Raw genomic sequence first — 27,500 nt, forward strand, 5'->3', positions numbered from 1 at the left:
GTGGTTGTGGGTGGGGTTTGAGGTGTGGTTGTGGGTGGGGTTTGAGGTGTGGTTGTGGGTGGGGTTTGAGGTGTGGTTGTGGGTGGGGTTTGAGGTGTGGTTGTGGGTGGGGTTTGAGGTGTGGTTGTGGGTGGGGTTTGAGGTGTGGTTGTGGTTTGAGGTGTGGTTGTGGGTGGGGTTTGAGGTGTGATTGTGGTCGGGGGTTGAGGTGTGGTTGTGGGTGGGGTTTGAGGTGTGGTTGTGGGTGGGGTTTGAGGTGTGGTCGGGGTTTGAGGTGTGGTTGTGGGTGGGGTTTGAGGTGTGGTTTTGGGTTCCCACATGATGTCAGTGACTGGTTAGCACGTGTCAGTGTGGGATAACTTGGTGACCGCAGCTAGCGGCTAACACCGCTATCCTTGATGATCTTCTGGAATTTCCCCAAGGATGTGATGCTTACTCACATGCAGACTGCCAGCCACCAATTCCATGGATAATTGAGGTGTGTTTGGGGGTTAGCGAAAGGCCACAAGATTTATCCTGTGATTAGCATGCTAACGCTAGTTCCCAGGATGATTGGATGAGGCGCCCACCTTCTCCTTTCTACCCTACAGTAACAGGAAGGAAGTCTGTGCGTTATTTTATGGAATATAGAAGAAAGGGTGTGACACATGACACCGGTACCCTTAAAGATCCTTAAACGGTTGTTTTACAGCAGATATGATAGGGTATCTATTGGTGGGAACTCCCTCTGTAATTACTTTTAATGACTTTGACTAAAGCGTGCAGACAGGTTTTGTGTGATGGCTCTCCGCTTGCGGTTGACCCCAGTTGTACGTGTTAAGGGGAGGCCATGTGACACCCTCCATCTGACACACTCTCACATGCTCACACATGTTAACCACGCACACACACACACACACACACACACATTCCCTCAAGCACACATGCATTCTCAACTCACGTGTATGTCAGAATTTTACGTACGCACAAACTCTCTCTTAGACTCTCGTCACACACATGCACACACAAAGACACACACGCCCCCCCCCCAACACATACACATGCATTCTCACACACACATGCACACACTGAAGTTAAGCACCCACTTGCCGATTCAGATTTATGGCGCGGAGGGCGTACGGAATGCGGCCTATCAGGCTAATCCGGACAGCTCCCTCCAGCTTCTCCGTTAGCCTTTTAGCATCACCTCACTTTATCTCCTCGGATTAGCTTGTTTTGTTGGCGGCAAATGGCACCAAATCAATGGTTCTGGTAGCGCTCTCAGCCGCTAATGATAGCGCTAGCATCAAGCAAACAGTCAATACACAACTTTCTCCTGTTTGTCCTTCATGCAACGGCCATGAGATGGCCTTCATACGCAGACCAAACACGTGTGGGTGAGCCCCCTTCAGCTTGCATTCGAACAATGAGATTTGAAAGACTGTGTTTTGGGTTGAGCGTTCTAGGAAGGAGGGGGCGTGTTACCCCGTAGTTACAACCTGTGCCCAACTGTTTTTACTTTTTGTGTTGGAGCGTTATAATGAGCGATGTTGTACATGAGATTTGCCTCAAACCGTGGTGTTTAAGTGTCCGGGGTGCAGATCCCTCTCTCCGACGCTGACATCCAATAAACCGCTGCTCAGACGGAGCTCCACTCACACCTCGCCTCGCTGTCCCTTGGTTGTGATTTCGAAGAGTTTGCTTAAATGCACTTTGGCATCACGGAAAGGCCGGTACCTGCCTTCCAGAGTGGAACGTTTGTGGAAGTGTTTGACAGAGACTGGCAAAAACATAGGATTTGACTCCTGTTTTCCCTGAATGATGGTTTTATTTTTGCCTAACAGTGATGAAATTGCATAGATCACTATGTGGACGATTGTACAAGACATTAAAACGTCTTGTACAACGTCTAAAACGACGTTAAAAAAATAAAGTTGTTTTTGTTTCACTGCCTTTTTAAAGTTAGATTAACTCTCTCTTAGAGTTGTAATGATGAGTTTTTTTCTATATATACAGGTTTAAAACATTCAAACTAAGCGTCATTTAGCTTAGAGTTTCCCTTAGCTTAACTGGAGGAAGTCAAACCATACTTAATTTAGCTGAGCTTCCCTTAGCTTATCTTAAGTGAACAAAATCAAAGCGATGTTTGACCCAAACCACATGACCCCCGACTCTCTGAATCCAAGGTACATGATCCATAGGAAGAATGGGAAGCTTTCAACATTCCCATTCAGGGAAATATTCCCTGTCAGGAATCTGCCTCAAGCCCACGCTCACCTGATACCTGCTGTCTGCTCGTTGATGGGGCCCTGACTACTGAGGGCCCGGGGCCCCCACTTACACACACACACGCAGACTCTCACACACACACACAACTTGACGTGTGCTCTCCCCCTCTTACCATCTCGCTCTGCTCCGCCTTTCCGCTCGCTGCCTTTCCTCTGTCTGTCCCGTCTTATCTGATGTAATTACCTTATTAGAACTGCTCACTCACTCTCCCCTGGCTCTCCCTCTCTCTCCCCTCTCTCTCCCTCTTTCTACCTATTTCCCAGTCTCTTTCTTCTCTCTCTCTCTCTCTCTCGCTCTCTCTCTCCTGCGCCCCCCCCACCCCCCCCCCTTTGAGGTCATAGTTCAGCGCCGGTGGTCACAGGCCTCCTTGGCGGCGGCCATTACGGCTCCGCTGACAGCTCCGACCACAGCTTCGGTTTCCTCGCGGGAGGGGAAGCGGATCCCGGTGGTAATTCCCGTTCGGAAAGAGGGATTAGAGTGAGGAGAGAGGGGCCATTACTGGTCCCACACAGATCTTGTCTGGATGGGCTCGGCTGACATGTTGGGCCGCCCGTCCGACCCGCGGCCGGAGCCAAGATGGAGGCTCCGCGCGGGAAAGGAATTCACACTGAGGCCAGGAATCTGTGATCTGGTTGATCTGATCCCAGGCATCCCATAATGAATCAGGAGGGGAATGCTGTGGCGGGATTTGACCGGCTGAGTTACAAACTAATGGGAGTGGTAGTTGTGGCGTTATTTGACAGGTCATAATCATCCCTTTGTGCGTGTAGACCTGTGTTGATATGAGTCGTTATTCGTGTAACTATTTGATAACATTCATATCATTGAGGTGTGGCCCTTCACAGAGTTCACCAAGTTTCATTTCATCTCAGATGTGAGGTTAACAATGTTTTAGTCTCACACAGACAGACAAAGAGCGTTTGGTGAGGCCAGATCCAAAGCAGCAGTTGGCATGCTAAGCTGGAGCTAATTGGAGCTAGCCTTTATTTTCGTTCCGAGCCGTTCCACATTATTTCTCTTTTTCTTTCTCCTCCTTTGTCTTTTCCTTTTGTGTGTTTCTATCTTTCTCGTGTTGCTTTATTTATCTTTTGGTTTCCTCCTTTCTTCCTGCTCCTTGCTTGTTTCTTTGTTTCTGTATTACTTTCTCTCTTTCTCTCTCTCTTTCTCTCTTTCTCTCTTTCTTTCTCTCTTTCTCTCTTTCTTTCTGTCTTTCATTCTTTCTCTCTCTTACTCTTTCTTCCCCCCCGCCCCCCTGCTCTGTCCATAATGGTTTTGTCCAAATATGGTTGGATCCCCCGCTAACCCACCGTAGGCCCGGTCCAAAGGATTCCGTTCTTAATCTTTTCCTGGGGGCTTTGAGCTGAGATTCATGATCAGTCTGCGTTCTCCATCACCGTTTATATTTCCGCTCAATCAGTGGTTTAAAGAAATAAAAAGTCTGTGTTGTTCTCATAAAATTCATTTGGAAGCATTTACCGTTCCTCAGAAGAGAGGAGTATGTTTAAACCACGAGATCGCAAACCGACGACAGGCAGTATGTCAGAGCGGCAGTTAATCACACGTGATGCTCTCTGCTGCTAACGGCGGTTGTAAAACTGTTAGATTAAAAGTTGCTAACGGATCACACATGGTTCCACTTGACTGGATATCATCAGATGATTTGTTGTCTAAGCAGTCATGTTCATCACTGTTGTGATCTCATAATTATAATAGGCCTGTTTATCCCAAATGAGTCCTTGTTACCGCACAACAATTGATCATAATTATAAATACTGCTGTGTTTGTACTGTCCATTTTGACAACATGGTTTTCTTCCAGCTGCAGGGAGAAACATTTTCTTTATGTATACGCTGTGCAGTTGTTTTCATCACTTCCTGTTTGGTTCTTTCCTCGTCCCGGCAGATCACCACCGCAGACGTGATCTCTCATGGCTTCCTGTTTGTTGTCCCCTTCCCGCCAGGCGACCACTGCGAGGTGAACGTGAACTCGGGCCGCTGCGTGCCGGGCGTGTGTAAGAACGGAGGGGAGTGCGCCAACCGCCTGATGGGCGGGGTCATGTGCCACTGCCCGTCCGGCGAGTACGAGAAGCCCTACTGCGAGGTGACCACGCGCAGCTTCCCCGGACAGTCCTTCATCACCTTCAGGGGCCTCCGCCAGAGGTTCCACTTCACCGTGTCCTTCAGGTGAGAGCGGGGGGGCTTCACCGCCACACCGGGACGATACGACGGAAGGGACTCTGGTCCTCTTTACGTTTACATCTCGGCCGTTTAGCAGGTTCGCTTTTACCCGGAGCGACTTGCAACGGGTAAAGTTTTCAGAAGAAAGAGAAACGATATTTGATTTGAATCATCTTTAATGTTTCATCTTTAGTTTTTCATTTTTTCTCCTTCATAGTTTCTATTCTCTTCTTGTTTTTGTGTCAAAACTTTTCAGCAGGAGATTGTGTGAACTGCGCTTTTATTGCCAATTCAGAATTTGCACTTCGCAACCCTATGTTTCCACGGCAGAGCACTTCTTAGCGTATAGTTAACCTGATAATAAGACTCCACCGGAGAAGTCCTGAACCAGGAGTAATGATCGTCACACACTCCGTCTGTTTGTATTCTCCGCACATTGCTGTTGCGCCAGGTCATGTCTCGTCTGGCCAAGCTCACGCCGGGAAGCCCTGTGTCATAATTACAAAGAGCTGCCAGAGCCACGGTTTACGACCGTTGGGCTGCACCCCGGAGAGGTCAAGGGAACCTTCCAGAACTCAGCGGAGAGGGAGAGCCCTGAGAAGGTCCACACGGACGACTTCCTCCTGACAGACGGAAGTGGGAGGGATCTGTCAGACGTAAAATAGCAACAATAAAACAATAACGGAAATAATGTTTGAGTCTCAGTGGCGCTAACATCGTAGAGGACACTCACTGAAGGGACCGCAGGTTTGATTCCTGACTCTAGTTTGAGGTATTTGTCAGTGGATTATCTGATTCAGACGGTGTACAGTGAACAATGATTCACAAGGAGATTCAAAAGGAGATTTACAAAGAAACAAAGTGAGCTTATGCGTAGCGATTGTTCTGATTCCCGTGGTCGTACCGGCGATTAACCCGCGCACACACACACACACACTCACGCACACACACACACACTCACTTGATTATTTGATTCCACAATTTTTTTAATGGTCTAACACATTGAAACAGATCACACACACACACACTCACACACACACACACTCACACACACACACACTCTCACACACACACACACACACACACACACACACACACACACACGCACACTCACACACGCACACGCACACACGCACACGCACACTCACACACACACGCGAGGAGCGAGGGGAACAACCAGCGAGCGGCCAGTAGCCGGGCCGCTGCTCGCTGGGCGAGTCCGGGCGTGCGCACGTCCCCATTGTCTCCCCCGCTTCCCGTCCGGCTCATAAACACGTGTACGCACACGCACACGGAAAGACACGCACACACGTACACGCGGGCGCACACACACACACACACACACACACACACACACACACACGGCGACACACGCATACGTTTGCCGGTCCTAGACATGCATGATGACCAACACACACACTCGCAAACTTTAAGAATTTATACACACAGCCACACAGGCCACAGGTGAAAATGTACACACACACACACACACACACACACACACACACACAGAAACGTGTATCGGCGTTCATCTCTCATTAGCGTCGGCTCCACTGATCGGGTGTGAGCTCTGCTTCACTGAAAACAGGAAGTACCTTGTGATGAAGAGCGCTTATCACTTCCTGTCCTGCTCTCCTTACTTCCTGTCCTGCTGCACGGGATGGAATCTGCAGAGTGACTCCTGTGACCTCACCTAGCCCCACCGTCCCCCCCTCCCCCCTCCCCGCAATCACACACCTCGACTCTGAACACACACAGACCCTCATTCACTGGATGTTTACCCTACGCTCCAACAACACACACGCACATATCCACAAACACGCGTACTCACACAAACATACGCACACACACAGAAACACACACACACACACACACACACAGAAACGCGCATACTCACACAAACATACGCACACAAACTCTGAAACAGCCATACACAGACGCACACACAAACACACATGCTTACACAAACATAAGCACACACACACACACACACACACACACACACACACACACACACAGAAACGCGCATACTCACACAAACATACGCACACACACAGTAACCCACACAAACTCTGAAACAGCCATACACAGATGCACACACTCACACACACACACATACACATATACACACGCACATCCACAAGGGGTAGAAGATGGACTTCCTGTCTGGCCGCCGGTCTTACGCTCGTTTCCTGACGACTTCCTGTTAGAAACTTCCTCAAGACCCCGACAGCCCTTTAATCCTCAGACAATACACTCTCTCTCTCACACACACACACACACACACACACACGCGCCCACACCGACATACACACACACACACACACACACACCGACAAACACACACACACACACACACATTCAAAAGCTCTGCATTTGCTGTGTTTGAATTGGACAGAAGTTGGGGAACATTTAAAAAAATATATAAGAAAAACAGAAAAACAGTTAATGTCCTAAAAAACGTTGGTCATGTTTGGTTCTTTAACAGTTCACGTTCTTCCCTTGTTCTGCCTCTTACTCCTCTCTCTACCGCCCTCACATTCCTCTGTTCTCTGCGTGTTTTATGAGCTACAGGTCTGGGAGTGCGGGCCCGCTAACTCAGAACATCACACATAGCTCTCACACGTATTAATAACACACATATATCAAAGAAACACATCCACGCATGTGTTTATTCTTTGCGTACATTTATCACGTGAAACTTCTCTACATCCGTTGTCTTTGGGCACATTCTTCAAGATAGAAAGAAACTGCGTACGTGATGGTTAACACTAAATTAAACCAGTCCCTAATGTTTCACCATCTCTAGTGAAACATGGGGTGTTACAATAGCTGTCTCTGATAGGCTGAAATAGGTGGCTGTTGATTTTTGGGTTACTTTATAGTACAAATATTCCACCTCCCACACAGCAAGTATGCTATTATCACATGTTGTTTGTGACTGTTTTGTTGTTGTTTTGTTTTGGTTAGCTGAGTTAGTCAACTGCATGTCAGATGGCTAACTAACTATGTTTCTATTAGACTGTTGAGTTAGTAAGCCAGCTGACTCTGAGTGTTGATCTGCAGGTTTGCGACCAGAGAGAGGAACGCTCTTCTGCTCTACAACGGAAGGTTCAACGAGAAGCACGACTTCATCGCCGTGGAGATTGTCAACGAGCAGATCCAGCTCACCTTCTCTGGAGGTGAGGCCCATGCAGTGGTCACCGTGGGAGGGGCCCGGGCATCCTGCTCAGGGATGGGGACGGGTTGGGGATCGAACCCAGAACCGCTTGGCCGGGGGTCAAACACCCTGACCGCTACCACACATTGTCCCAACATTATTCACCATTAGTCACCATACCTGTGTGTGTGTGTGTGTGTGTGTATGCACGTGTGAATACAGGTTGGGTCTTTTCTTGTATCAATGAATAGTGGCTTGTTCCGTTGCTGCTGAGTTGTTTACATTATAAGGTCATCTACCTGTCAGGTTCCTTCCTCCACCTGAAGCCAAGCGACCATTACCACCGTCAACTGGAGGGGCTTCCTGCTGCTACATGATCATTATGCATCAAACGTTGCATGTAGAGCTGTTCAGTTTAGTTAGTAGGTTAGAGATGGTTGACTTGAGTCATGAGGTTAGATGTGGTTAGGTTTAGTTATAGGGTAAGAAATGATTGGGTTTAGTTTATTAGGTTATGCCTAACCTAATCATTATGTTATTAGGTTATACCTAACCTAACCTAGGTTATACCTAACAACCTAATACCGGGTTGAGGATTTCAGATGCAGAAACATGAATCTCTACACCAGAGCTTCACGTGTCTGCGTCTAAAATCCTCAGCAACGTGTCCCCGTGTCCTTCTTAATGCCGCCCAGAGGATCCGTCACACAGAAGCACACGATATGCAAAAAGCGCCTCAACTCGTCCATCACGTACGAGAGTCGGGGGGGGGGGTCCCGCGGGGGGGGGGGTCCCGCGGGGTGGGGGGGGGTCCCGCGGCGACGCCTCTGGGCCGCTAGGACTCGGTCGTCTGACACGGCCCTCGCCGTGCAGGTCTGTGGGGCGCTGCAGGTCTGTGGGGCGCTGCAGGGCTGGCCCCTGCCTTGAGCTAACACCGTAAATCCCTCGTGCTTCTGCAAACATCTGAGCCATGCTTCATACTGTCACAACCTCGCCTCGGCTTACGCACCCAGCCCAGGGACGGGTGCTGCGGTCGGGGGGGTGTGTGTGTGTGTGTCTCTCTCTCTAAGTCTCTAAGTGAGAGAGAGAGTTTATACTGGTTTACACAATGAAGTGATGTATGAACATGCTGTGGTGTGTGCGTGTGTGTGTGCATTTGGGCAAGCAAGAGAGAGACAGATTTCCTACACACCTTTTGTCTTTTTCCCACTCTACGTTCCATCAATCCTTTCCATTTCTCTCTTGCTGTCTCTGTCTCACTTTTTCACCTTGGGCAAGTTATTAAAAGCTTTATTTGAATCATGTTTCTAGAGAACGTGTTGCTTGATCCTAATGCAGAAACATATCCATCAGTATTTTGAACTTGAGTCAATTGTTAACTCTTTCCCTCTTCCTCCGTCTCTCCCTCCCTCTCCCTCCCTCCCTCTCCCTCCACCTCACTCTCTCTCCCTCCATCTTTCTCTCTCTCTCCATCTCTCTCTCCCTCCATCTCTCTCTCTCTCCCTCCATCTCTCTCTCTCCCTCCATCTCTCTCTCTCTCTCTCTCTCTCTCTCTCTCCATCTCTCTCTCTCTCTCTCCATCTCTCTCACTCTCTCTCTCCATCTCCCTCCATCCCTCTCTTCCTACAGGAGAGACGAAGACCACGGTGTCTCCCTTCCTTCATGGTGGAGTCAGCGATGGCCAATGGCATTCTGTCCAGCTCCATTACTACAACAAGGTAAGAGCCAATTAGAATCCAGCCGGAAGCACGTAGAACCAATCAGAAAGCAATCAGTACCTAAAGACCCGGAACGGAACCGTAGATCAAACCACTCCTGTTGTAAAACGGATTGTTCCAGAATGGTTCAGCTCCATGTGCTGTTGGCCATTTTGTGTGTGTTGTGTGGCATATGCTGGGCTGAATCAGTGTTGCAGTGTACTGTAGTGGGGATTGCATGCGTTGTGTGTTGTGTAACTTGGCTGAATCAGTATTGTAGTGTGCTTGAGTTGGCATGTCATGCGTTGTGTATGTGTTGTGCCGCTGGGCTGAATCAGTGTTGTTGTGTACTTGAGTTGGCAGGGCAGGCATTGTGGACATTGTCCAATATTAAATCATAATGCCCTCTCTGAATAGTAAATTAGTCCTGATACATCTATTGACCTGATGATCGGAAATACTGAAACCCAGGCATTAAAATTCATGGAAACTTCCACCCGTGATGGTGCTTTCATTTTAGTCAAGGTTAAAAACAACTTGTAACTTTAACGTTTGGGTATATCCTTAGAAAAGAAAACCTGACTCACAAATAAAACTAGGCATTACTACTACTACCAGCTACCAGCTAGTAGTTTATTGTGAAGTAGTGAGTTACTTACAAAACCTTTTCTAAAAGGCACTTGGGCGGCTTTGTGGCTCAACGCGCTACTGGCCTAACCAGGGAGGTGATATTATATAATATATATATCTATATATTATATTATTATATATTATATATATAATTGTAGCTCGTAGCCTTGTGGCGCAGAGGTTTGATTTGAGTGCAGTCTTATGCTTTTCGTTCCAAAATGTCCTTTCTACTTCCAACCGCTTTGTGAACATGAGGGCACTGAAGCCCATCGAAATGGATGAAGCAGCTACACACAGCTGCTGGCTAACTGTTAGCTCCAGTCGTCGTACAGCTAAGGCTCGGTTTCCAGACTAAAATTGAACTAAACCCCTATTACCTTTGCCTGTGGCTGTCATTGCTTACACCATAAGCTGATCATTGTCTATGCCTTGAAAAGTTCCCTGCATTTCCATAAGTATGCTACTCAGCTTCAGCACCTGTTGTACTGAAGCAGCACCGTGTAACATTAGCCAGTGTAGCCATGAACACAGCCAGGTCACAGAGTTTGAATCCTCATACACGTCTCAGTTTACCCGTACACTAGCAGGCGAACCTTTGAGTCAAACTTAAGCCTATTTAGTGTTCCGGCTAACATTACCGTTTAGATTTACTTTACTAAAGGGTAATGGGAAAAATGTGTGCTGTGGGCATATTTATTAATATGTATTGGTTTTAGTCCTATTTAATCGTATTTTCTACTGATTATTTATTGTTGGCAGAGGAGGCCGCATCGTGCCCCTTCAAAGACTTTGACCGTGGTTTTCGTTGAGACTTTGCAGATGAGCAACCGAGAGCAATTCATCAGGATCTAGAGCTTACGTCTCAGGTTTGACGCTTAAGCTCCATGCCTCTGGTTTGACTGAAGAAGATAGCCCTGCTGCCAGGTCCTTCATCTGACGGTGGATAATGTTAGCCCTGTCTTTAACATAAGATCGCTGTGTGTCTGTTCTAGTCGAGGTTCCAGGTGTGACCTTTGCTGCCCTGGTTAACAGCTCAACACCGACCGCTAGAACGGTAAACGGACTGCAGTCATACTGCACTTTTCTAACCAGCGGCCACTCGAAGCGCTTTACAATATTGCCTCACGTTCACCCATTCATGCACACATTCACACACCGACAGCGGTGTCAAACCAGGCAAGGCGAGGTGTCTTAACCTTCCGGTTACCAGCCAACCCGCTCTACCTCCTGAGCCACATGTCGCCCCTAGAAGATTAATAGTCATGTGTGTTTTTCTAGCCTCAATGTTCTGCTGGGCAATGGCCCAAAAATGCTGCTTTAATAACAACTCATAACTGTAGTAGTTATAAAAAATTGTATTTGAACAAGATGACGGATTAAGACAGGAATCGTTCAGGGTTGAATTGGTCCAGAGAAGTGTGTTGACTCTTTCCCACGGTGGTGTTTTCTTGACATTTTACCAACACAGATCTGTAGAAATAGACCGGCGTGATTTCATAACAGTGATTGAATATCATCTTCATAGGTAATATTATATTAGCAGGGATTATTCTCTTGTCAATCGCGGGTGTTCATTTCCAGCAGACTTCCATGGCCCGCGGATATCGTTCTCGTAAGATAGGGTTGAGGAACCGCTAGCGAGCTGACGTGTGTGTCGTTGTGTGTCGCTGTGTGTCGTTGTGTGTCATTGTGTGTCGTTGTGCGTCAATGGTGCGTAGTGAATTCAACCGTGCAATCGATTCTCTGGTACAGCATTTTGTACTATAGTACGTAGCCATACAGCTATACATGTATGACTGAATACATGTGTAGTTTAGTGGCTATTTGTCATTAAACTCTACCGGTAGTCAGTGTAGATACAACAGGTTGTTTGTGTAATGCATGACTTTCTTTCAATAATTAGCTGTACATGCTCATTGACATTACATTCATCATAACAAACTAAATAATATAAAAACCACACAAACTTAATGTATAGAGCAAGAAAAATATTCTTTCTGGAACAACAAATTTGAGGGGATTTTAATGCGACTAAACCCCATCCAAGGTCACCTTTTTATGACAAAGAAAAACGCTTTGAGACGCGCCGGTGCCACCCCTTTCACGAAGAGCTCAGCTAGCTTAGCATCGTGGATGTCTCGCCGGTGGTGTCGCGGGAAAGAGAACACGCTGGAGGCTAGTGCCTCGCGGCGGCAGGGTTAGCGCGGAGCCCCCCGTTACACGGCCCTGAACAAAAGACCCCTCGCTCTCTCTGTCTTCCTCGTGTCTTCCTCTTTTGTTCCGTGAGCCGTAAAGGATCACATGGGCCCGCTCCGGAGTCCTCCAGTGTCCTCTTTCACCGCCCGCGCTTCTCCAACACCGCTAGCTTGTCCGACAAAATTAGAAACAATGCCCAACCTGATCGTGTTTCACAGGAGCGCAGCGGTTAGCTGGCGTTAGCCGGGGGGTGTATGGCCGCAGCGGTGAGGCTCTTCAGAGCAGGTGATGGATCAGTGGGCCGGGCGCTACCGCTAACGCTAGCTGCAGGCTAGCGTTTGTCAGTTCCAGGTCTGACCTCTGCTGCTCTGTTTAATAGTTCAACACCGACTGCCAGCTAGGATGGTAGCTGCAGGCTAGCGTTTGTACTGTGTGTGGTTTATAGGCTACACGTCGCCGTGTTCAGTGGCTTACCTTACCACAAGGTCAACAATGTCAGCAACAATGCCGTTGACGCCATAGCACATTGTCCCTGTCCCGGCCCCCTCTTTCATCACAGAAAAAGGTATTATTTGGCGCTCGTAAAAGAACAAGAATAAAAGTACAGCTTTTTGTTCGTCTTCTTTGATGTTTTGTTGGCTTGTTGGGACCTTTGCCATGGAAACGAGAGATTCATCTTGGGAGTGTGAGAGCATGTGGATCCTCCTCCTGTTGGGGGATCAAGACCTTCTGCTTTTGTCTTGTCGGTTTAGTCGTATAAGGTTTGAACCACAAGGGATTCGGTGGTTGTAATGCGCACACTTGGCCACACACACACACACACACACACACACACACACACACACACACACACACACACACACACACGCAAGCACAGCACACAATCACAGACACACACACACACACACACACACACATGCAGAGACACACACACACACACACACAGAGACACACACACACACACACACACACACACACACACACAAGGGCGTGGAGGAAGAGCAGTGACATATGGTCTGGTCTGCTATCTAGCCATACACATACACTGGTGTGGCTTTTACATGCATGTGTGCGCACAGACACACACACACACACACACACACACACACACACACACACACACAGCATCAGGGGCTTATGGCATTCCATAGGTTCAGGCTGGCATTGAAGGGTGATTTAATGCTGGTCACACATGCCTCTAGATTAACCATGAGATGACCCCTCTCTGACTGCGAGGTGAGAACGTATTGCAGTCCATGAAGTGTGTTGGTGCGCAGGTGTCAATATGTGCGCGGTCACATTTTTAGCCATGTGTCTGTGATGTAATTGTGGATATTTAGCAGCAGAGGTTTGAATGTAAGATGACATTTCTTTTGTGGAAGTCCCAAGTTTTTAAAAATGAACCGTGACGTCACAAGCTCAGGAACCAAGCAGCAGCCATGACCGTCTCCGTGTGTGAGGCCCAGGCAAAGGGGACTAGAATGTAGCTTGTAGCATGTAGCTCCTCTGAAGGCCTCTAGGTTCCAGGGAGACGGAGGCTGAGTCACCCGCTCCTGTCAACACAAAAATGGGATTTTGTTCTTGCAATTAACAAGATACATTTCTGCTTTGTTCAGTTCTCAGAGGTTCTTCCTCAGATTCTGTTTATTTTGAAGTTGACAATTATGTTAAATAAAAAAAATATTAAGGATTGCATGTTTATGAGTTTCGGGCATAGACTGGTCCCCATTCCAGTCCCCCCCACAATGGTTTAAACTGGGCAGAATATGGATTATTTTCATTGCGTGTTGCAAAGAATTGTGACCCTCCTTGAAGTTGAATCTAAGGCCTGAATACGCTTGTGTGTAAACCAAAGGGAGACGTAACGGATGCTGTGTCCATAGTGTACGTCCAACAGTCTGTGAGAACAAGAAACACAGTCAAACCCTTCATGCCTTCAAGAAGCCATTCCCTTTCCTCATGATTGAATGAAGTCCTTCTGACTCAATGACCTCAAAGAACGCTAATCACTTGGATCAAACTAATCACCCACACATTAACGACAATGGGACAAGTCATTTGTTGGTAACGAAGTAGAGAGAAGTATGCAGAAGTGACAGAGAATGTGAATCAAGCCAACACAGGACTTGTGTGTAAAGTCTTCTAAATGAATTCCTACCTGATCCCTCTTGAGTCCTTCAAGGCTGGAGTGCGTGTAAGATTGTGTTGATGCAGGCATGCCTGCGTGTTTACAGTGTATTTATAGCGGCGGGCTAATGCTGTGTTGCAGTGGTGCACCTCTTCCATTATGAACGCCTAGCGACAGACAGGCTAATAGCGCCGGCTAATAGTGGCTGTGCTATCGACAGCTGAGAGAGGAGACAGCATTCCTAGACTGATGGAGATACCTTTAATCACCACACAGCTCAACAACATCTCTCTCTCTCTGTCGCTCTCTCTCTCTCTCTCTGTCACTCTCTCTCTCTCTCTCTCTCTCTCTCTCTCTCTCTCTCTCTCTGGCTCCCTCTCTCTATCACTCCCTTTTCCCCTCACCATTTTTTCTCTTTCCTTTTCACTCCCCTAGTTGGAGATGTAGCAGTAATCATGACACTCATTTATGGAGTGTTATCTGTCATTAATGTCATTATTACATGTAACAATTACATATTTATAAACTATCGTCAGCAGCTTTCTTTTATTTTATTATTGTTTGTTGGATGGTGCTTTTACTTTGAAGATCCGTTCTTGTTCTGAGTGAGTTGGGAGTTCAGCTCCTGGTCTGCAGCCCTGTTCGTTCCCACAGTGAGTGTTGGGCTGGCAGTTGACCTGCAGCGGGGCCTTGTCTTGTGCCGGCGTACGGCAGCCCGGAGCCCATTGTTACAGAGGCACAGAGGAGTTTGTAAAGTGGGAAGTGTGGAGGAAGGGGAGTTTTTGGATGTTTTCCTTGGGAAAGTTTTTTGGTCGAGGCATCAATCACCAGGACACGTGAGAGTTATTGCAGGAGCACGCATTCAGACACACACCCACGCACACACACACACACACACACACACATTTGGAGAAACACACACACACACACACATACACACACACACACACACTGAGACACAAACATACACACATTTGGAGAGACCCACACACACTCACACGCACACTGACACAAACATACACACGTTTAGAGAAACCCACACACACGCTGACACACAAAAATACACACATTAGAGAAACACACATATCCACACACAGACACATCGACCACCACACACACACACTCACACACACACATAAACAAAGTTGCCTCAGTGTTCCCCCCCCCGGTCGCCGGCCCCCTAACCTGGTGTTTTTCTCCCCAGGATGGGGGGAGTCTGCTGGACTCCACAGGGGCTCTGCGTCTCCCGCTCTATAGCGCCTGGCTGGAGCTCTATCAGAAGGAGGTAACCTCCCACCTCTGACCCTAGTCTAGTCTAGAGCTGACCCCCACCTCCACCCCCCCACCCCCCCCCCCCCCCCCCTCCCCCCGCGCCTGTTTTCACCCCCACTCACTGTTAAAGAGTGACCACGCCCTAAAGATCAAACAGAACCGCACAGGTTGACGCCTCCTGGGGTGGTGATGTCACGGCGCCACAGGGGGCGCTCTCCCTGTGGCTGTTCACAGCGTGTGGTGGCTCTTTAACGTGGTTAGCTTAGCGCCGTCGTGGTGGGGTGTTCTAGTGTTGTTGGTGCGGGCGTGAGTGTAGGTCTTCGCTGGTCTCCAGCTCTGTTGGTGTCTGGTTTGGTGTGGATCTTGTAGTCTAGATTTGGCTCTGGTTCTGTGTCTTGTCGTTTGGGTGTTGTGGTTGTGTGGCAGTGATATGTGTCTCTGGTGCCTGGGGGGTGAAATAGTTCAACGTGTGGAGTGGCCAAACTTCAAACTTCACTTTGGACAAAGAAAACGGCGTCAGTCACCCAAATTACAAACGCAACGATCCCTCAATCCGTCCATCTGTCTGTCTGTCTCTGTCTGTCTGGCTTAAAGAATACCTGTACCCGTGCAGACAGACAGGCAGATGGGAAGCAGGCAGAGAGACAGACAGGCCACCCACCAGGTAGGTAGACGTGTACCTGTGCATGCAGACAGACAGACAGGCAGACGGGAAGCAGGCAGAGAGACAGGCAGGCCACCAGGCAGGTGGAGAGACAGTGCAGGGCTTTTGTTGGTCCTGGCGGCGATGCACGGAGCTGTCAGAGCGGATTACCCAAAACAACACACGCCTGTTATCACAAATCACTGATGTTCCTCCCTGGCTGCCGCGGGTTATGGTAGACGTGGTACATGGGGGGGGGGGGGGGGGGGCAGACTTGGCAGAGGTGAATTATGTATTTTCAGATTTGTATTCAAGCGCAGTGATTGACTCAAGAGTTCCATCATCATCCTGAAGTGTTGGACTGTAGAGAGTGCCGTCACTTACAATGTGCGTCTGTCTGTATCTGTGTCTGTGTTGTATAAAAGGTTGTGTGTGTATGTGTGTGTGTGTGTGTGTGTTCATGTGATCAGCATGATCAATACGATCAATACGTTCAATACGATCAATATGATCAATACTATCTATAAGTTGGGGAATAAACAGCTTGGAAGTCTTGCAGAAACGCTCCCATCACAGTCCATACTGTGTTGATTACGGTAGTTGATAGCCGTAGATAGTGTAGTGTACTGAATATAAATCTGTCAACAAGACATGACGAAAACACTATCTACTAATCTGTCTCTCTGTCCATATCTATTTTTCTTTCTCTGTGACTCACTAACACACGCATACACACACACACGCATGCACACGCACACACACACGGACACACACACGGACACACATCTAAATACACAGTAAGTATTATGAGATAGTTATTGTTACTAAGTTCCTGCTTAGTGAGAAGGTGTGTGTTCCTGTGTGTGTTAAAGCTGCACATTCCTCACACCCCACGGAGCATGACCACACACACACACACACACACACACACACACCACACACATACACGCACACACACACACACTGATTAATCAGAGAGAGAGATCACTGAAGGCCAAGTGCCAACGGTGTTAACAGAGAGAACTAGATGTAGCCCGAGGCAGGGATTTATCTTACCCCTCTGTTGTCATTAAGGCCCTGATACACTTTATATCAAACTGAAAGGGCTGCGTTCAGACGCAGTGTCTGGGACCACAGCGAGGTGCTGCAGCGGACCCCCATCGCAGCAGCCTGACCTGGTCTGGTCAAGATGGTCTGGACTGGTCTGGTCTGGTCTGGTCTGGTCTGGGCTGGTCTGGTCTGGTCTGGTCAAGATGGTCTGGTCTGGTCTGGTCTGGTCTGGGCTGGTCTCGGCTGCTCTAATCTGGTCTGGTACGATCTGGTCACGATGGTTCGGTGTGGCCTGGGCGGATCTGGTCTTCATCGTCCACTCTTATCTGATCTGGTCTGGTCTGGTCTGGTGTGGTGTGGTCTGGTCTGGTCTGGTCTGGTGGGGTCTGGTCTGGTCTGGTCTGGTCTGGTGTGGTCTGGTCTAGTCTGGTGTGGTCTGGTGTGGTCTGGTGTGGTCTGGTCTGGTGGGGTCTGGTTTGGTCTGGTCTGGTCTGGTCTGGTGTGGTCTGGTGTGGTCTGGTCTGGTGTGGTCTGGTCTGGTTTGGTGTGGTCTGGTCTGGTCTGGTCTGGTCTGGTCTAGTGTGGTCTGGTCTGGTGGGGTCTGGTCTGGTCTGGTCTGGTGTGGTCTGGTCTGGTCTGGTGGGGTCTGGTCTGGTCTGGTCTGGTCTGGTCTGGTCTCGCTGGTCTCTCTCACCTTGACAGATGGCCAGGTAGCTTGTAAACATATCGTGTTGAACACCAGACTTCAATGTCTTGCGGGAGACACTGTAGATTTATGAAAGAACGGTGTGTGTGTGTGTGTGTGTGTGTGTGTGTGTGTGTGTGTGTGTGTGTGTGTGTGTGTGTGTGTGTGTGTGTGTGTGTGTGTGTGATCCATGAGGCTCGGTTTACAGGGCCAGGGGCAAGGTGAGGTCATGAGGACTTGAAAGATGTGACCAGCGGCAGAGACATCCAAACCTAGAGAATGATTCTGTAACCTCACACACTCACTCACTCACTGACTCACTCACGCACACATACCACACACACACACACACACACACATACTGACACACTCAGTCACTCACGCACACATACCAAATACACACACACACACAAACATATAGACATACTGACACACACACTCATTCACTCATTCACGCACACAAACCAAACACACACACGTATACTGACACACACACACACAATACACAAACATAATATGATCCCCACAGAAGACTAACTTTGTGATGAGTTTATTTTCTTCATCGTGGATATTACTCAAAACGTCCAATGGTTATTTCGTGAGGACATGCTGACCTTTCATATGCATCGGTAACCGATGGTTACCTGTCACCATGGTGACGTGGGGGAACCCTGCCTTCTAAAACACTGACTCAGTCCTGAGCAAGGCAGTCGGCCACACACACACACACACACACACACACACACACACACACACACACACAAAGTCTTTGTCTCTCTCTCTCTCTCTCTCTCTCTCTCTCTCTCTCTCTCTCTCTCTCTCTGTCTCTCTCTCTCTCTCCGCCGTAGCACCACTGCTTCAGTGGGATTCATTTTGCTCTCGTCTCAAACACCACGCAGCTCGTTATGTATCGACCAATCAGGGGCTAGTGCACGCAAACCTCTCAGCTAGCGGTGTAAGCGAACCGATATTGTGTCAGATAGCGGCCCGGGTCTTAACTAGCTTGTGTGTGTGTGTGTGTGTGTGTGTGGTGTGTGTGTGTCTTCATTGTGGCTGAGCGTGGGGGATCAAGTGCGTCCCCATGGCTCCTGAAGGCCGGTTGCCCCTGGAGACTCTGATGGGGCCTCCTAGAAATGAGGGGTCAGAGAGCAGCGGCCCCTCTCTGTGTCTCTGTGTCTCCGACACACACACACACACACACACACAAAGAGACACACACACACACACACACACACACACACACAATGAGACACACACACACACACACACACACACACACACACACACACACACACACACAATGAGACACACACACGCTCACACACACACACACACACACACACACACACACAATGAGACACACACACACACACACACACACACACACACACACACACAATGAGACACACACACACTCACACTCACACTCACACACACACACACACACAATGAGACACACACACACTCACACAATGAGACACACACACACACATACTCACACAATGACGCGCATGCACACACACACACACACACTTATTCATTGAAATGCACACTCACACAATGACACACACACACACAATGACACACACACACACACACACCACACACACATTCCATTACTCCACAGGGAATCAATAAAGAGGCATTTCGGAGTAGAACTAAAGAATTGTTTCCATTGCCAACTGTTGCCCACCACCACTGGACATCCACTCAAAGTCAATACTTTAGTTTGGTATATTGTACCGGCCCTGTGCTGTGTTCTTCTCCTCAGTTTCCAGATCAATCTCTCTAGTACAGTCTAGTAAAGTACAGTGATGAGAATGGTGGGGTGAGTGTGAGACATATACCTTTCTATGTGTGTATGTATCTATCTCTCTATCATTCTATCTCTCTCTCTCTCTCTCTTTCCCTCTCCCTCTCCCCTCTTCTCTCCTCTCTCTGTCTGAAGATCTACCTAGACCTAGGCACAAACTTGATCCTAATATCTTCCACTTAAGAGACTTCAGCCTCATTAGTCGCTTCGTTAAAGGGGCAGTGAACCCAATATAATTGTTTTGGGTTTTAAACGTGGTAATGTGTCTTATCGATTCAATGCTATAACTGTCATTGAAATAAGACTAGAGATAACAGGATCAAAATCATTTTTGTGCGTTTGCGAACGTTCCACTGTGCTCCGATTGCAGGTGGCGTTAACTGTGTGAAGTGGAGGTGCCTTTTGGTAAACTCTAACTAACTAACTAACTCTAACTATCTCTAACTAACCCTCGACTTCATGACCGAGGGACGCGGGCGGCGAGGAGGCATCCCATAGAGAGTTCAGCCCAAATATAAACTTAAAATATACTTATAAAATATAAACATCTTAGTGTTCGATTCGAGCTGAGACAAGGGAGGTGTTGTGGGTGTGGCTGGAGCCAGTACCTGTCTGGACGGGTGTGGTCTCCTACCTGCACCCTGCAGGTAGGAGGCCCGTGCGCGTTCTGGGTTTAATGGCTGTTTGATCACGTCTCTGTTGTTCGGGATTAACATTCACAACATTGTGGAACTGGGATTATGGCTCGGATAAACTGGGATTAATTGGTTTTGTTTGTGTGCAAAAATGCATATTTGTGCGACGCCTGATCTCATAGTTTCATTTTTCGTTGCACTTTAATCTTTTGAAACCATGAGGACATTGAGGTCTGTTTTAATTTCTTTACCCACGATGCACTGCCCCAAGAACACTCCTAGTACTTTTCTTTTGCCCATCCTCTCCTTTGTCCGAAACGTAATACCAGGAAGAGGAGTCGTGTCATTTGATCGCAATTAGATCTTTATCTGGTCATTATTTATAATAAGGTGTTTTGTTTCTTTTGTTAAACCTTTTTAAAAGAAATACTGACGGCAAAGGAGGGGAGAGAGATAGAGAGAGAGGACAGAGGATGGGAAAGAGAGAGAGAGAGAGAGAGAGAGAGAGAGTATTTAGCACAGAGATGAGCCACATAATAGATCAACACAAAGATAGAAACAAAAAAGGTGGATGGGCAGCATTAATAGACGCATTTAGTTGTCTGTTGCGGGCCGTTTGCTGACTGCCAAAACATGTTTTTTGGGGGGTGTTGCCGTGGAAATGGGGCATGCCAAAAGGGAGTGACAGTGGTGCTTGCATGTCACTTCCTGTCCGTCACTTCCTGTATGTCTGTTTGATTGTACTGCGGTTGACCTGTGTGGCATGTCTGTTTGTCTCTCTCACATCTATTTCTGTTGTGTGTAAATGAATCATCTCTCTCTCTCTCTCTCTCTCTCTCTCTCTCTCTCTCTCTCTCTCTCTCTCCCTCTTTCTCTCCCCCCTCTCTCTCTCTCTCTCTCTCTCTCTCTCTCTCTCTCTCTCTCTCTCTCTCGTAGGACTGTTTTATTTCTGTCTATTTCTGTCTTGTTGTTCTTTGTGTTCATCCACCAGCCTCCCATTATGTTAATCCTCTTTAGGAAAAAGTTCAGCACATTCCTTTTCACCCTGTTTCTCTTTCTGTTTCTACCTCCTCTACCTCCTACTCTCTCTCTATCTCTCATTCTCCACTCTGCAATCGTACGCCTGAATGCCTACAACATAAACATTTTATTCATGCAAACATTAAACGTATTCAACCTATGTCTAAACCGCTCAGATCCGGTGTGAACACATTGCAAACCGAGACCGACCCTGGTATCTGTAGTCCTATTGTTCCGTGGGTTTTGTAGTTCATAGTTTAACTTTGTTCCTCAGGGGGACAAAGGTCTATAGGTATATAGCAGGTTTACCTGAGCAGGTTCTAACCATGTAACATTTAAACAAATCAGTAAGAGCTAGTGTATACTTTCTTTTCCGCCATGTGTTTTCTACGTTAACATCAGACGCTAGGAGTTGTCTTAAAAGGTACGGCTTGGAGGTCGGCTTCTGATCTTCGAAGCTGTTTTAGAACTTTGCTCGGATATAAAGCTGTTCTCTTCTGTACTGGCAAAAAGTGGGCTATGCTGACCCTTGAGGTTGGTTAAGCAACAACAAGTCTTTGGATTGTAGATGCACAACAGAACACACACACCTGCCTCTGAACTTTTTGAATAATAAATTGTGCTTAGCAAGTGGATTCTTTAACAACGCACAAAGAAGACATTTTACACAACGTGATACAGTCTCCAAAATATTCAGCACCAACATGTCTATCCACGGTTAGCATGGAGGCTAGCCGTAGCGCTAGCTGAAAGCTAACATCTAACCTTTGACCTTTCCTCCTCCTTCCAGCCCAACATCGGCCGGCTGGGCATCCCCCACGGCCCCTCGGGGGAGAAGGTGGCCGTGGTCGCCGTGGACGACTGCGACATCGCCATGGCGATCCGCTTCGGCAACCAGATCGGGAACTACTCCTGCGCTGCACAGGGAACCCAGACGGGACAGAAGAAGTGAGTCCGCTTTCTGATCTGGATTCTAACTAGTTTCTATTCTTCGTTCTAATCTGGATTCTAATCTATATGATGGGCTTTTACTCAAGAGAAATATGGAGATTCAAAGACTCATCAGTTTGATGAGTTGCAGAATCGCACAGCAGAGTAGGCCCATAGAAGCACACCGCATCCCTCGTGCTTTTGTTCCTGCAAGAGATTCTGTCTAGACGGGAATGATTGAATTCTATGTTCTAATGAACATTAAAGTCCCGCTCAATGGGAACAAACGTTTTACAGAGGATTGTTATTCTGCTCTGTCTGAAGTGATGTTCGCTGAGAGGAGAGGAGAGGTTAGCAAGCAGGTTTTAACACATTCACTCATTCACCGAGATGAAACTGTGGGGATACAGAGAGGGAGAGAGAGAGAGAGAGGAGGAGGGAGACAGAGAGAGAGAGATAACCAGGGAGACAGAGGGAGAGAGAGGAGGAGGGAGACAGAGAGAGAGACAGAGGATGAGAGACAGAGGGAGAGTCGGAGGGGGAGAGAGCGGGGGAGACAGGGAGAGATAGGAGGAGGGAGACAGAGGGAGAGTCAAGAGGGGGAGAGAGAGGGAGAGTCAGAGGGGGAGAGAGAGGGGGAGAGTGAGAGAAAGATAGTGAAATCGGGTGAAAGTAGGAGAGAAAGAAAAAGGTAGAGGCAGAGAAACATCGTTGGGATAAAGAGAGAGAGAGAATGAGAAAGACATATTCAGAAGGAGAGGGAGAGAGCGGTCAACTTCAAAGCAGAGTTAATGAGGTAACATTCCTTGTGGTGCTAGCTGCCCAGGCCGCAGTAGCTTGGAGCTCTGGGATGGATTAACTGGCCTTTGTGTTTCACTTGTTCGTTTGTGTGTACAAAACACTGAAAACATTACAAGCCATTACAGTTACAACAACCTGATTTCACGCACGCACAAACCCACCACCCACCCACCACCAGCTGCTGCCTTCAACAAACTTTATGAAAATGTTAGTTTTTATCAAAGCAGTGTTGTGAGAAACTCGTGAGAAAAGTATTTTATATTGTTGAGCTTATTATGATTCTGAACTGATACTTTATTAATGATAACAACATTTACATTACAAGCAGGCTATCATATCGGTCGGAATTAAATAAATGGAAATCTCTAGCAGGCGGCAAGAATATGCATATTCTTCTTAATATTCAAAATGTATAATTTAACGTCTCATTTGCATCTGTATTTATCTAGTGTATACATATATATTTTCCATGTATTATTTTTGGTCATTTTTATTCTTAATTAAATTGTTGTAACTTTTTCAGTCTTAATGTTACCCTGACCTTTCTGCTGTGTCAGGATTAATTTGGTACAATTGAGTGTCTTTAATCTCATCTGGATCATCAGCTATATTCATGTGTGTTGCGATGTGATTGTGTTCTGACCCGGTTTGTGTTTGTCTGCAGATCTCTGGACCTGACCGGGCCTCTGTTGCTAGGCGGAGTCCCAAACCTTCCTGAAGATTTCCCAGTCCTGAACCGGGACTTTGTGGGCTGCATGGGGAACCTCACCATCGACAGCAAGCCCACCGACATGGCTAGCTTCATCGCTAACAACGGCACCAACGCAGGTGAGATCCGGCGCATGCTAATCATGCTAATCATGCTAATCATGCGAATCATGCGAATCATGCTAATCCCATTTTGTGTATAGATTCCCCAAAATTGGATTGGCAAATTTGTCATTTTGTCATTTCACACTTTTAACGTGGATCAGGTTTGAGTTTATCATGACTCTTTATCATTATTATTATTATTGTGAAGTGAGTTGATGTGTTGTTTATCCAGGCTGTCCGGCCAAGAAGAACTTCTGCTCGCGGGACGTGTGTCAGAACGGAGGGGAGTGTGTGAACCTCTGGAACACCCATGGGTGCACCTGTCCCACCGGATACGGGGGGAAGAACTGCGAACAGGGTGAGTGTGTGTGAGTGTGTGTGTGTGTACGTATGACCAAGAGAGGAATAATTGAAGGGGAAAAAGTTAAATTTAAAAGCTGAACCAGTGGGACAGGACAGAGTGTGTGACCCCGCTGAGAGTGTGTGTGTGTGTGTGTGTGTGTGTGTGTGTGTGTGTGTGTGTGTGTGTGTGTGAGTTATATTCCTGGTCCACTTCCTGTTCTGAGTTATGGTCCTGGTCCACTTCCTGTCTCTCCAGACGAGTGAAGATGAAGTCATGTCATTGTGGTGGACAGCATTAATAACTGCTCAGTCTAACCTGCGGTCTGTGGTCGGTATGTTGCAGGGTGGGTGTGTGTGTGTGTGTGTGTGTGTGTGTGTGTGTGTGTGTTTGTACTCTTCTCACGGCTCACAGGTTTTACATGACTCACGTTCTGCTTGTCCCGTCTTGCTCACAAAGTGGAGTCTGTAGCGACGTACCTGTGTTTGTAAGTGTGTGTGTTTGTGTATGTTTGTGTGTGTGTGTGTGTGTGTGTGTGTGTGTGTGTGTGTGTGTGTGTGTGTGCTTGTGTGTGTGGGTCTGTATGTGTGTGTGTGTGTGTGTGTGTGTGCTGTGTGGGCATTTCAGGTAATTCTCAATCTAATGAAATACTTTTACCTTTCTAGACACATTCTCTCTATCCCTGATGCATCTAAACAACAAACACAAAGAAACGAAAAGAAACATTATAGATCCAATAAGAACATAGTGATAGTTCAGATCCATGTCACCAGGAGCGGCAGGAGTTAGGAGGCATTTTGCTCAAGGGTGCTTACACTCAGACTGCAGGGAGCGGGGCTCGAACCCAGAACCTTTCGGCTAAGACCAAAACACCCCCAACCACCACTACTACTACTACTACTACTACTACTACTACTACTACTACTACTACTACTACTACTACTACTGCTGCTACTCCCTGTGCCCAGAATAAACCTCCCTTTCACGCTGAATGCGATCAAACGGTGACGGCGTGACACACAACAAACGATCCTCTTCTAAGCCCTGGCGTCCGCGCCACCGGCCTGGCGTCGGATGAAGGCGGGAAGCTCCTCACTGGATCCGCTGGCGCTGCGCTTCGCCAGCGCTATTGTTGCTCACACCTTAGCTTCCAGCGCCCGCCGCCGCTCGTGTATTGGGTGGCCCGGTAAGGCGAGACGTCTCTGACCCGCGGGCGGCGCGGCTCCCAACAATGAGTGGTGAACGTGTAAATGTCTTTACCACCACCGCCGCAGCCGCCGCCACCACCACCGCCGCCGCCTCTCTCTCTCTCTCTCTCTCTCTTGATGTGTGTGAGGTAGCCGTGGTTACCGTTGCCAAGCAGCGGATCCGGTGACCAAGCTGGACAGAGTTATGAGGGGGAAGGGGGGGAGGGGGGTAAGACGTCTTGGCTCGTCGTTGTCGTGGTGACACGCTCCGTCCGGACCCGGGACACCTGGGGGGGTGGAGAGAGCAGAGTGTGGATCTGACACCGGCCTGTCACGCGGCCGTTGTTATCTCAGAACTTTAGCTTCTGAGGGAGCCGCGGCGCGTTAGCTTAGAGCTAGCCTAGCGCTCTGAGCGGGCCGCACTTTGGGCTGCGAGGACCGAGGGGTCCACAGAGAGGCGCAACGCCACAGTATGTGAACTTTATAGATTTCATTATTTTTATTTGATAATGATATAGGCCTATATACAATATTGTACATATTGTGTATATGTATTGAATTATAAATTCTACCAGACTGTGTCATCCAGGTTCTACCGGTAACATTGAGGTCTTCTTCTGGATCCGGTTCCAGTGTTCTGGATCCGGTCCAGGTGTTCTGGCTCCGGTCCAGGTGTTCTGGATCCGGTCCAGGTGCTCTGGCTCCGGGACGGTTGTTCTGGCTCCGGTCCGGTAGATCAGGCTCTGGTCCAGGTGTTCTGGCTCCAGTCCAGGTGTTCTGGGTGCGGTCCGGTGGATCTGGCTCCGGTCCGGTGGATCTGGCCCCGGTCCAGGTGTTCTGACTCCGGTCCAGGTGTTCCGGACTGATGTTCAGATGGGAGATTTAAAAGAGCTGAACCAGGGAATCCTCAAGTCCTCTCAAGTCTCAACCATCTGACGGCCTCACCTGTGTGTGTGTGTGTGTGTGTGTGTGTGTGTGTGTGTGTGTGTGTGTGTGTGTGTGTGTGTGTGTGCCCCTGGGGAAGGGGGATCCTGGGCTTATGGACCGATTATCGACAGGAAACACTTACTGTACCTGGCGCTGAAAGAGACACACGCTACTGTGTGTGAGTGAGTGAGCCACTGTGTGTGTGTGTGTGTGTGTGTGTGTGTGTGTGTTTGAGTGTGTGGGCCCCAGGGGCGGTTAAACGTTCAAAGCATGCTGTACTCCACAATAAATAAACAATGTCCCTCTCTCTCTCTGTATATCTTTCTCTCTCTATCTTTATACCTCTCTCTATCTGCAGCTATCTCTCTTTATCTCTCTCTCTCTCGCACTCTCTCTCTCTCTTCGTATCTCTGTGTCTCTCTCTCTCTGTCTGTCTCTCTCGCTCTCTCTCTCTCTCTCTCTCTCTCTCTCTCTCTCTGTCTGTCTCTCACGCTCTCTCTCTCTCTCTGTTCTCTGTTCTCTCTCTCTCTCTCTCTCAGTGTCTCTCCCCCTCTCCTCTGTGTACAGTAGTCTGCCTTTAGGAGGTCTCGTAGCCTGTCTGAGTCTGGATGGCTCAGACAGTTCCCTGTAATTACGTCCTGACACTAAATGTACGGTAGAAGCGAACATGTCCAAATGGTGTTGAAGTGAAATGTTAATCATGGTTCTGATAAATGATGTTCCTTTTACAGTTCATTCATTTTACATTACTGTGCGTCATAACACATAATATTCATGTTATTATATTTGTTGTGGTTTTTATATATATCACTTACATATTATATATATATATATAATAATGCTGTTTTGAAAATCTCTCATCTGGAGAGCTTTTTTTCTGAGAAAGTTGTTTGACAAAGTTAGAGCTGCTACTTGGTCGTCATAGCAATACCAATCAGTGACCATAGCAACACCAATCAGTGGTCATAACAACACCAAGCATCGCATGGCCGCGTGTCTCCGCTGTTTTTCCCAATCACGACGGCTGTAGTGGTCACATGTTGACCGGGTCTGCCCCCCCCCCCCCCGTGCAGTGATGCCGGCCCCCCAGTTCTACGACGGCGAGGCGCTGGTGTCCTGGAGCGAGCC

The 27,500-nt window shown here is 48.0% G+C and overlaps 1 protein-coding gene across 1 annotated transcript in view; it reads left to right on the plus strand.

Moving 5' to 3' along the window:
* LOC311363357 (cadherin EGF LAG seven-pass G-type receptor 1-like) overlaps positions 1-27,500 on the plus strand; it is a gene marked incomplete at both ends in the record, with an annotated part of 49,958 nt that overhangs the window by 7,613 nt on the left and 14,845 nt on the right. Inside the window, 7 exon segments of the mRNA XM_084483305.1 lie at positions 4,229-4,451; positions 7,512-7,627; positions 9,235-9,323; positions 22,165-22,322; positions 23,770-23,933; positions 24,151-24,276; positions 27,446-27,500. The exon segment at positions 27,446-27,500 is cut by the window's right edge and continues 112 nt beyond it. Coding sequence (XP_084339431.1) covers positions 4,229-4,451; positions 7,512-7,627; positions 9,235-9,323; positions 22,165-22,322; positions 23,770-23,933; positions 24,151-24,276; positions 27,446-27,500 — 931 coding nt within the window.

The sequence above is a fragment of the Micromesistius poutassou genome, assembly GCF_964030765.1.
Source record: "Micromesistius poutassou genome assembly, chromosome: 18".
Classification (NCBI taxonomy): Eukaryota; Metazoa; Chordata; class Actinopteri; order Gadiformes; family Gadidae; genus Micromesistius; species Micromesistius poutassou.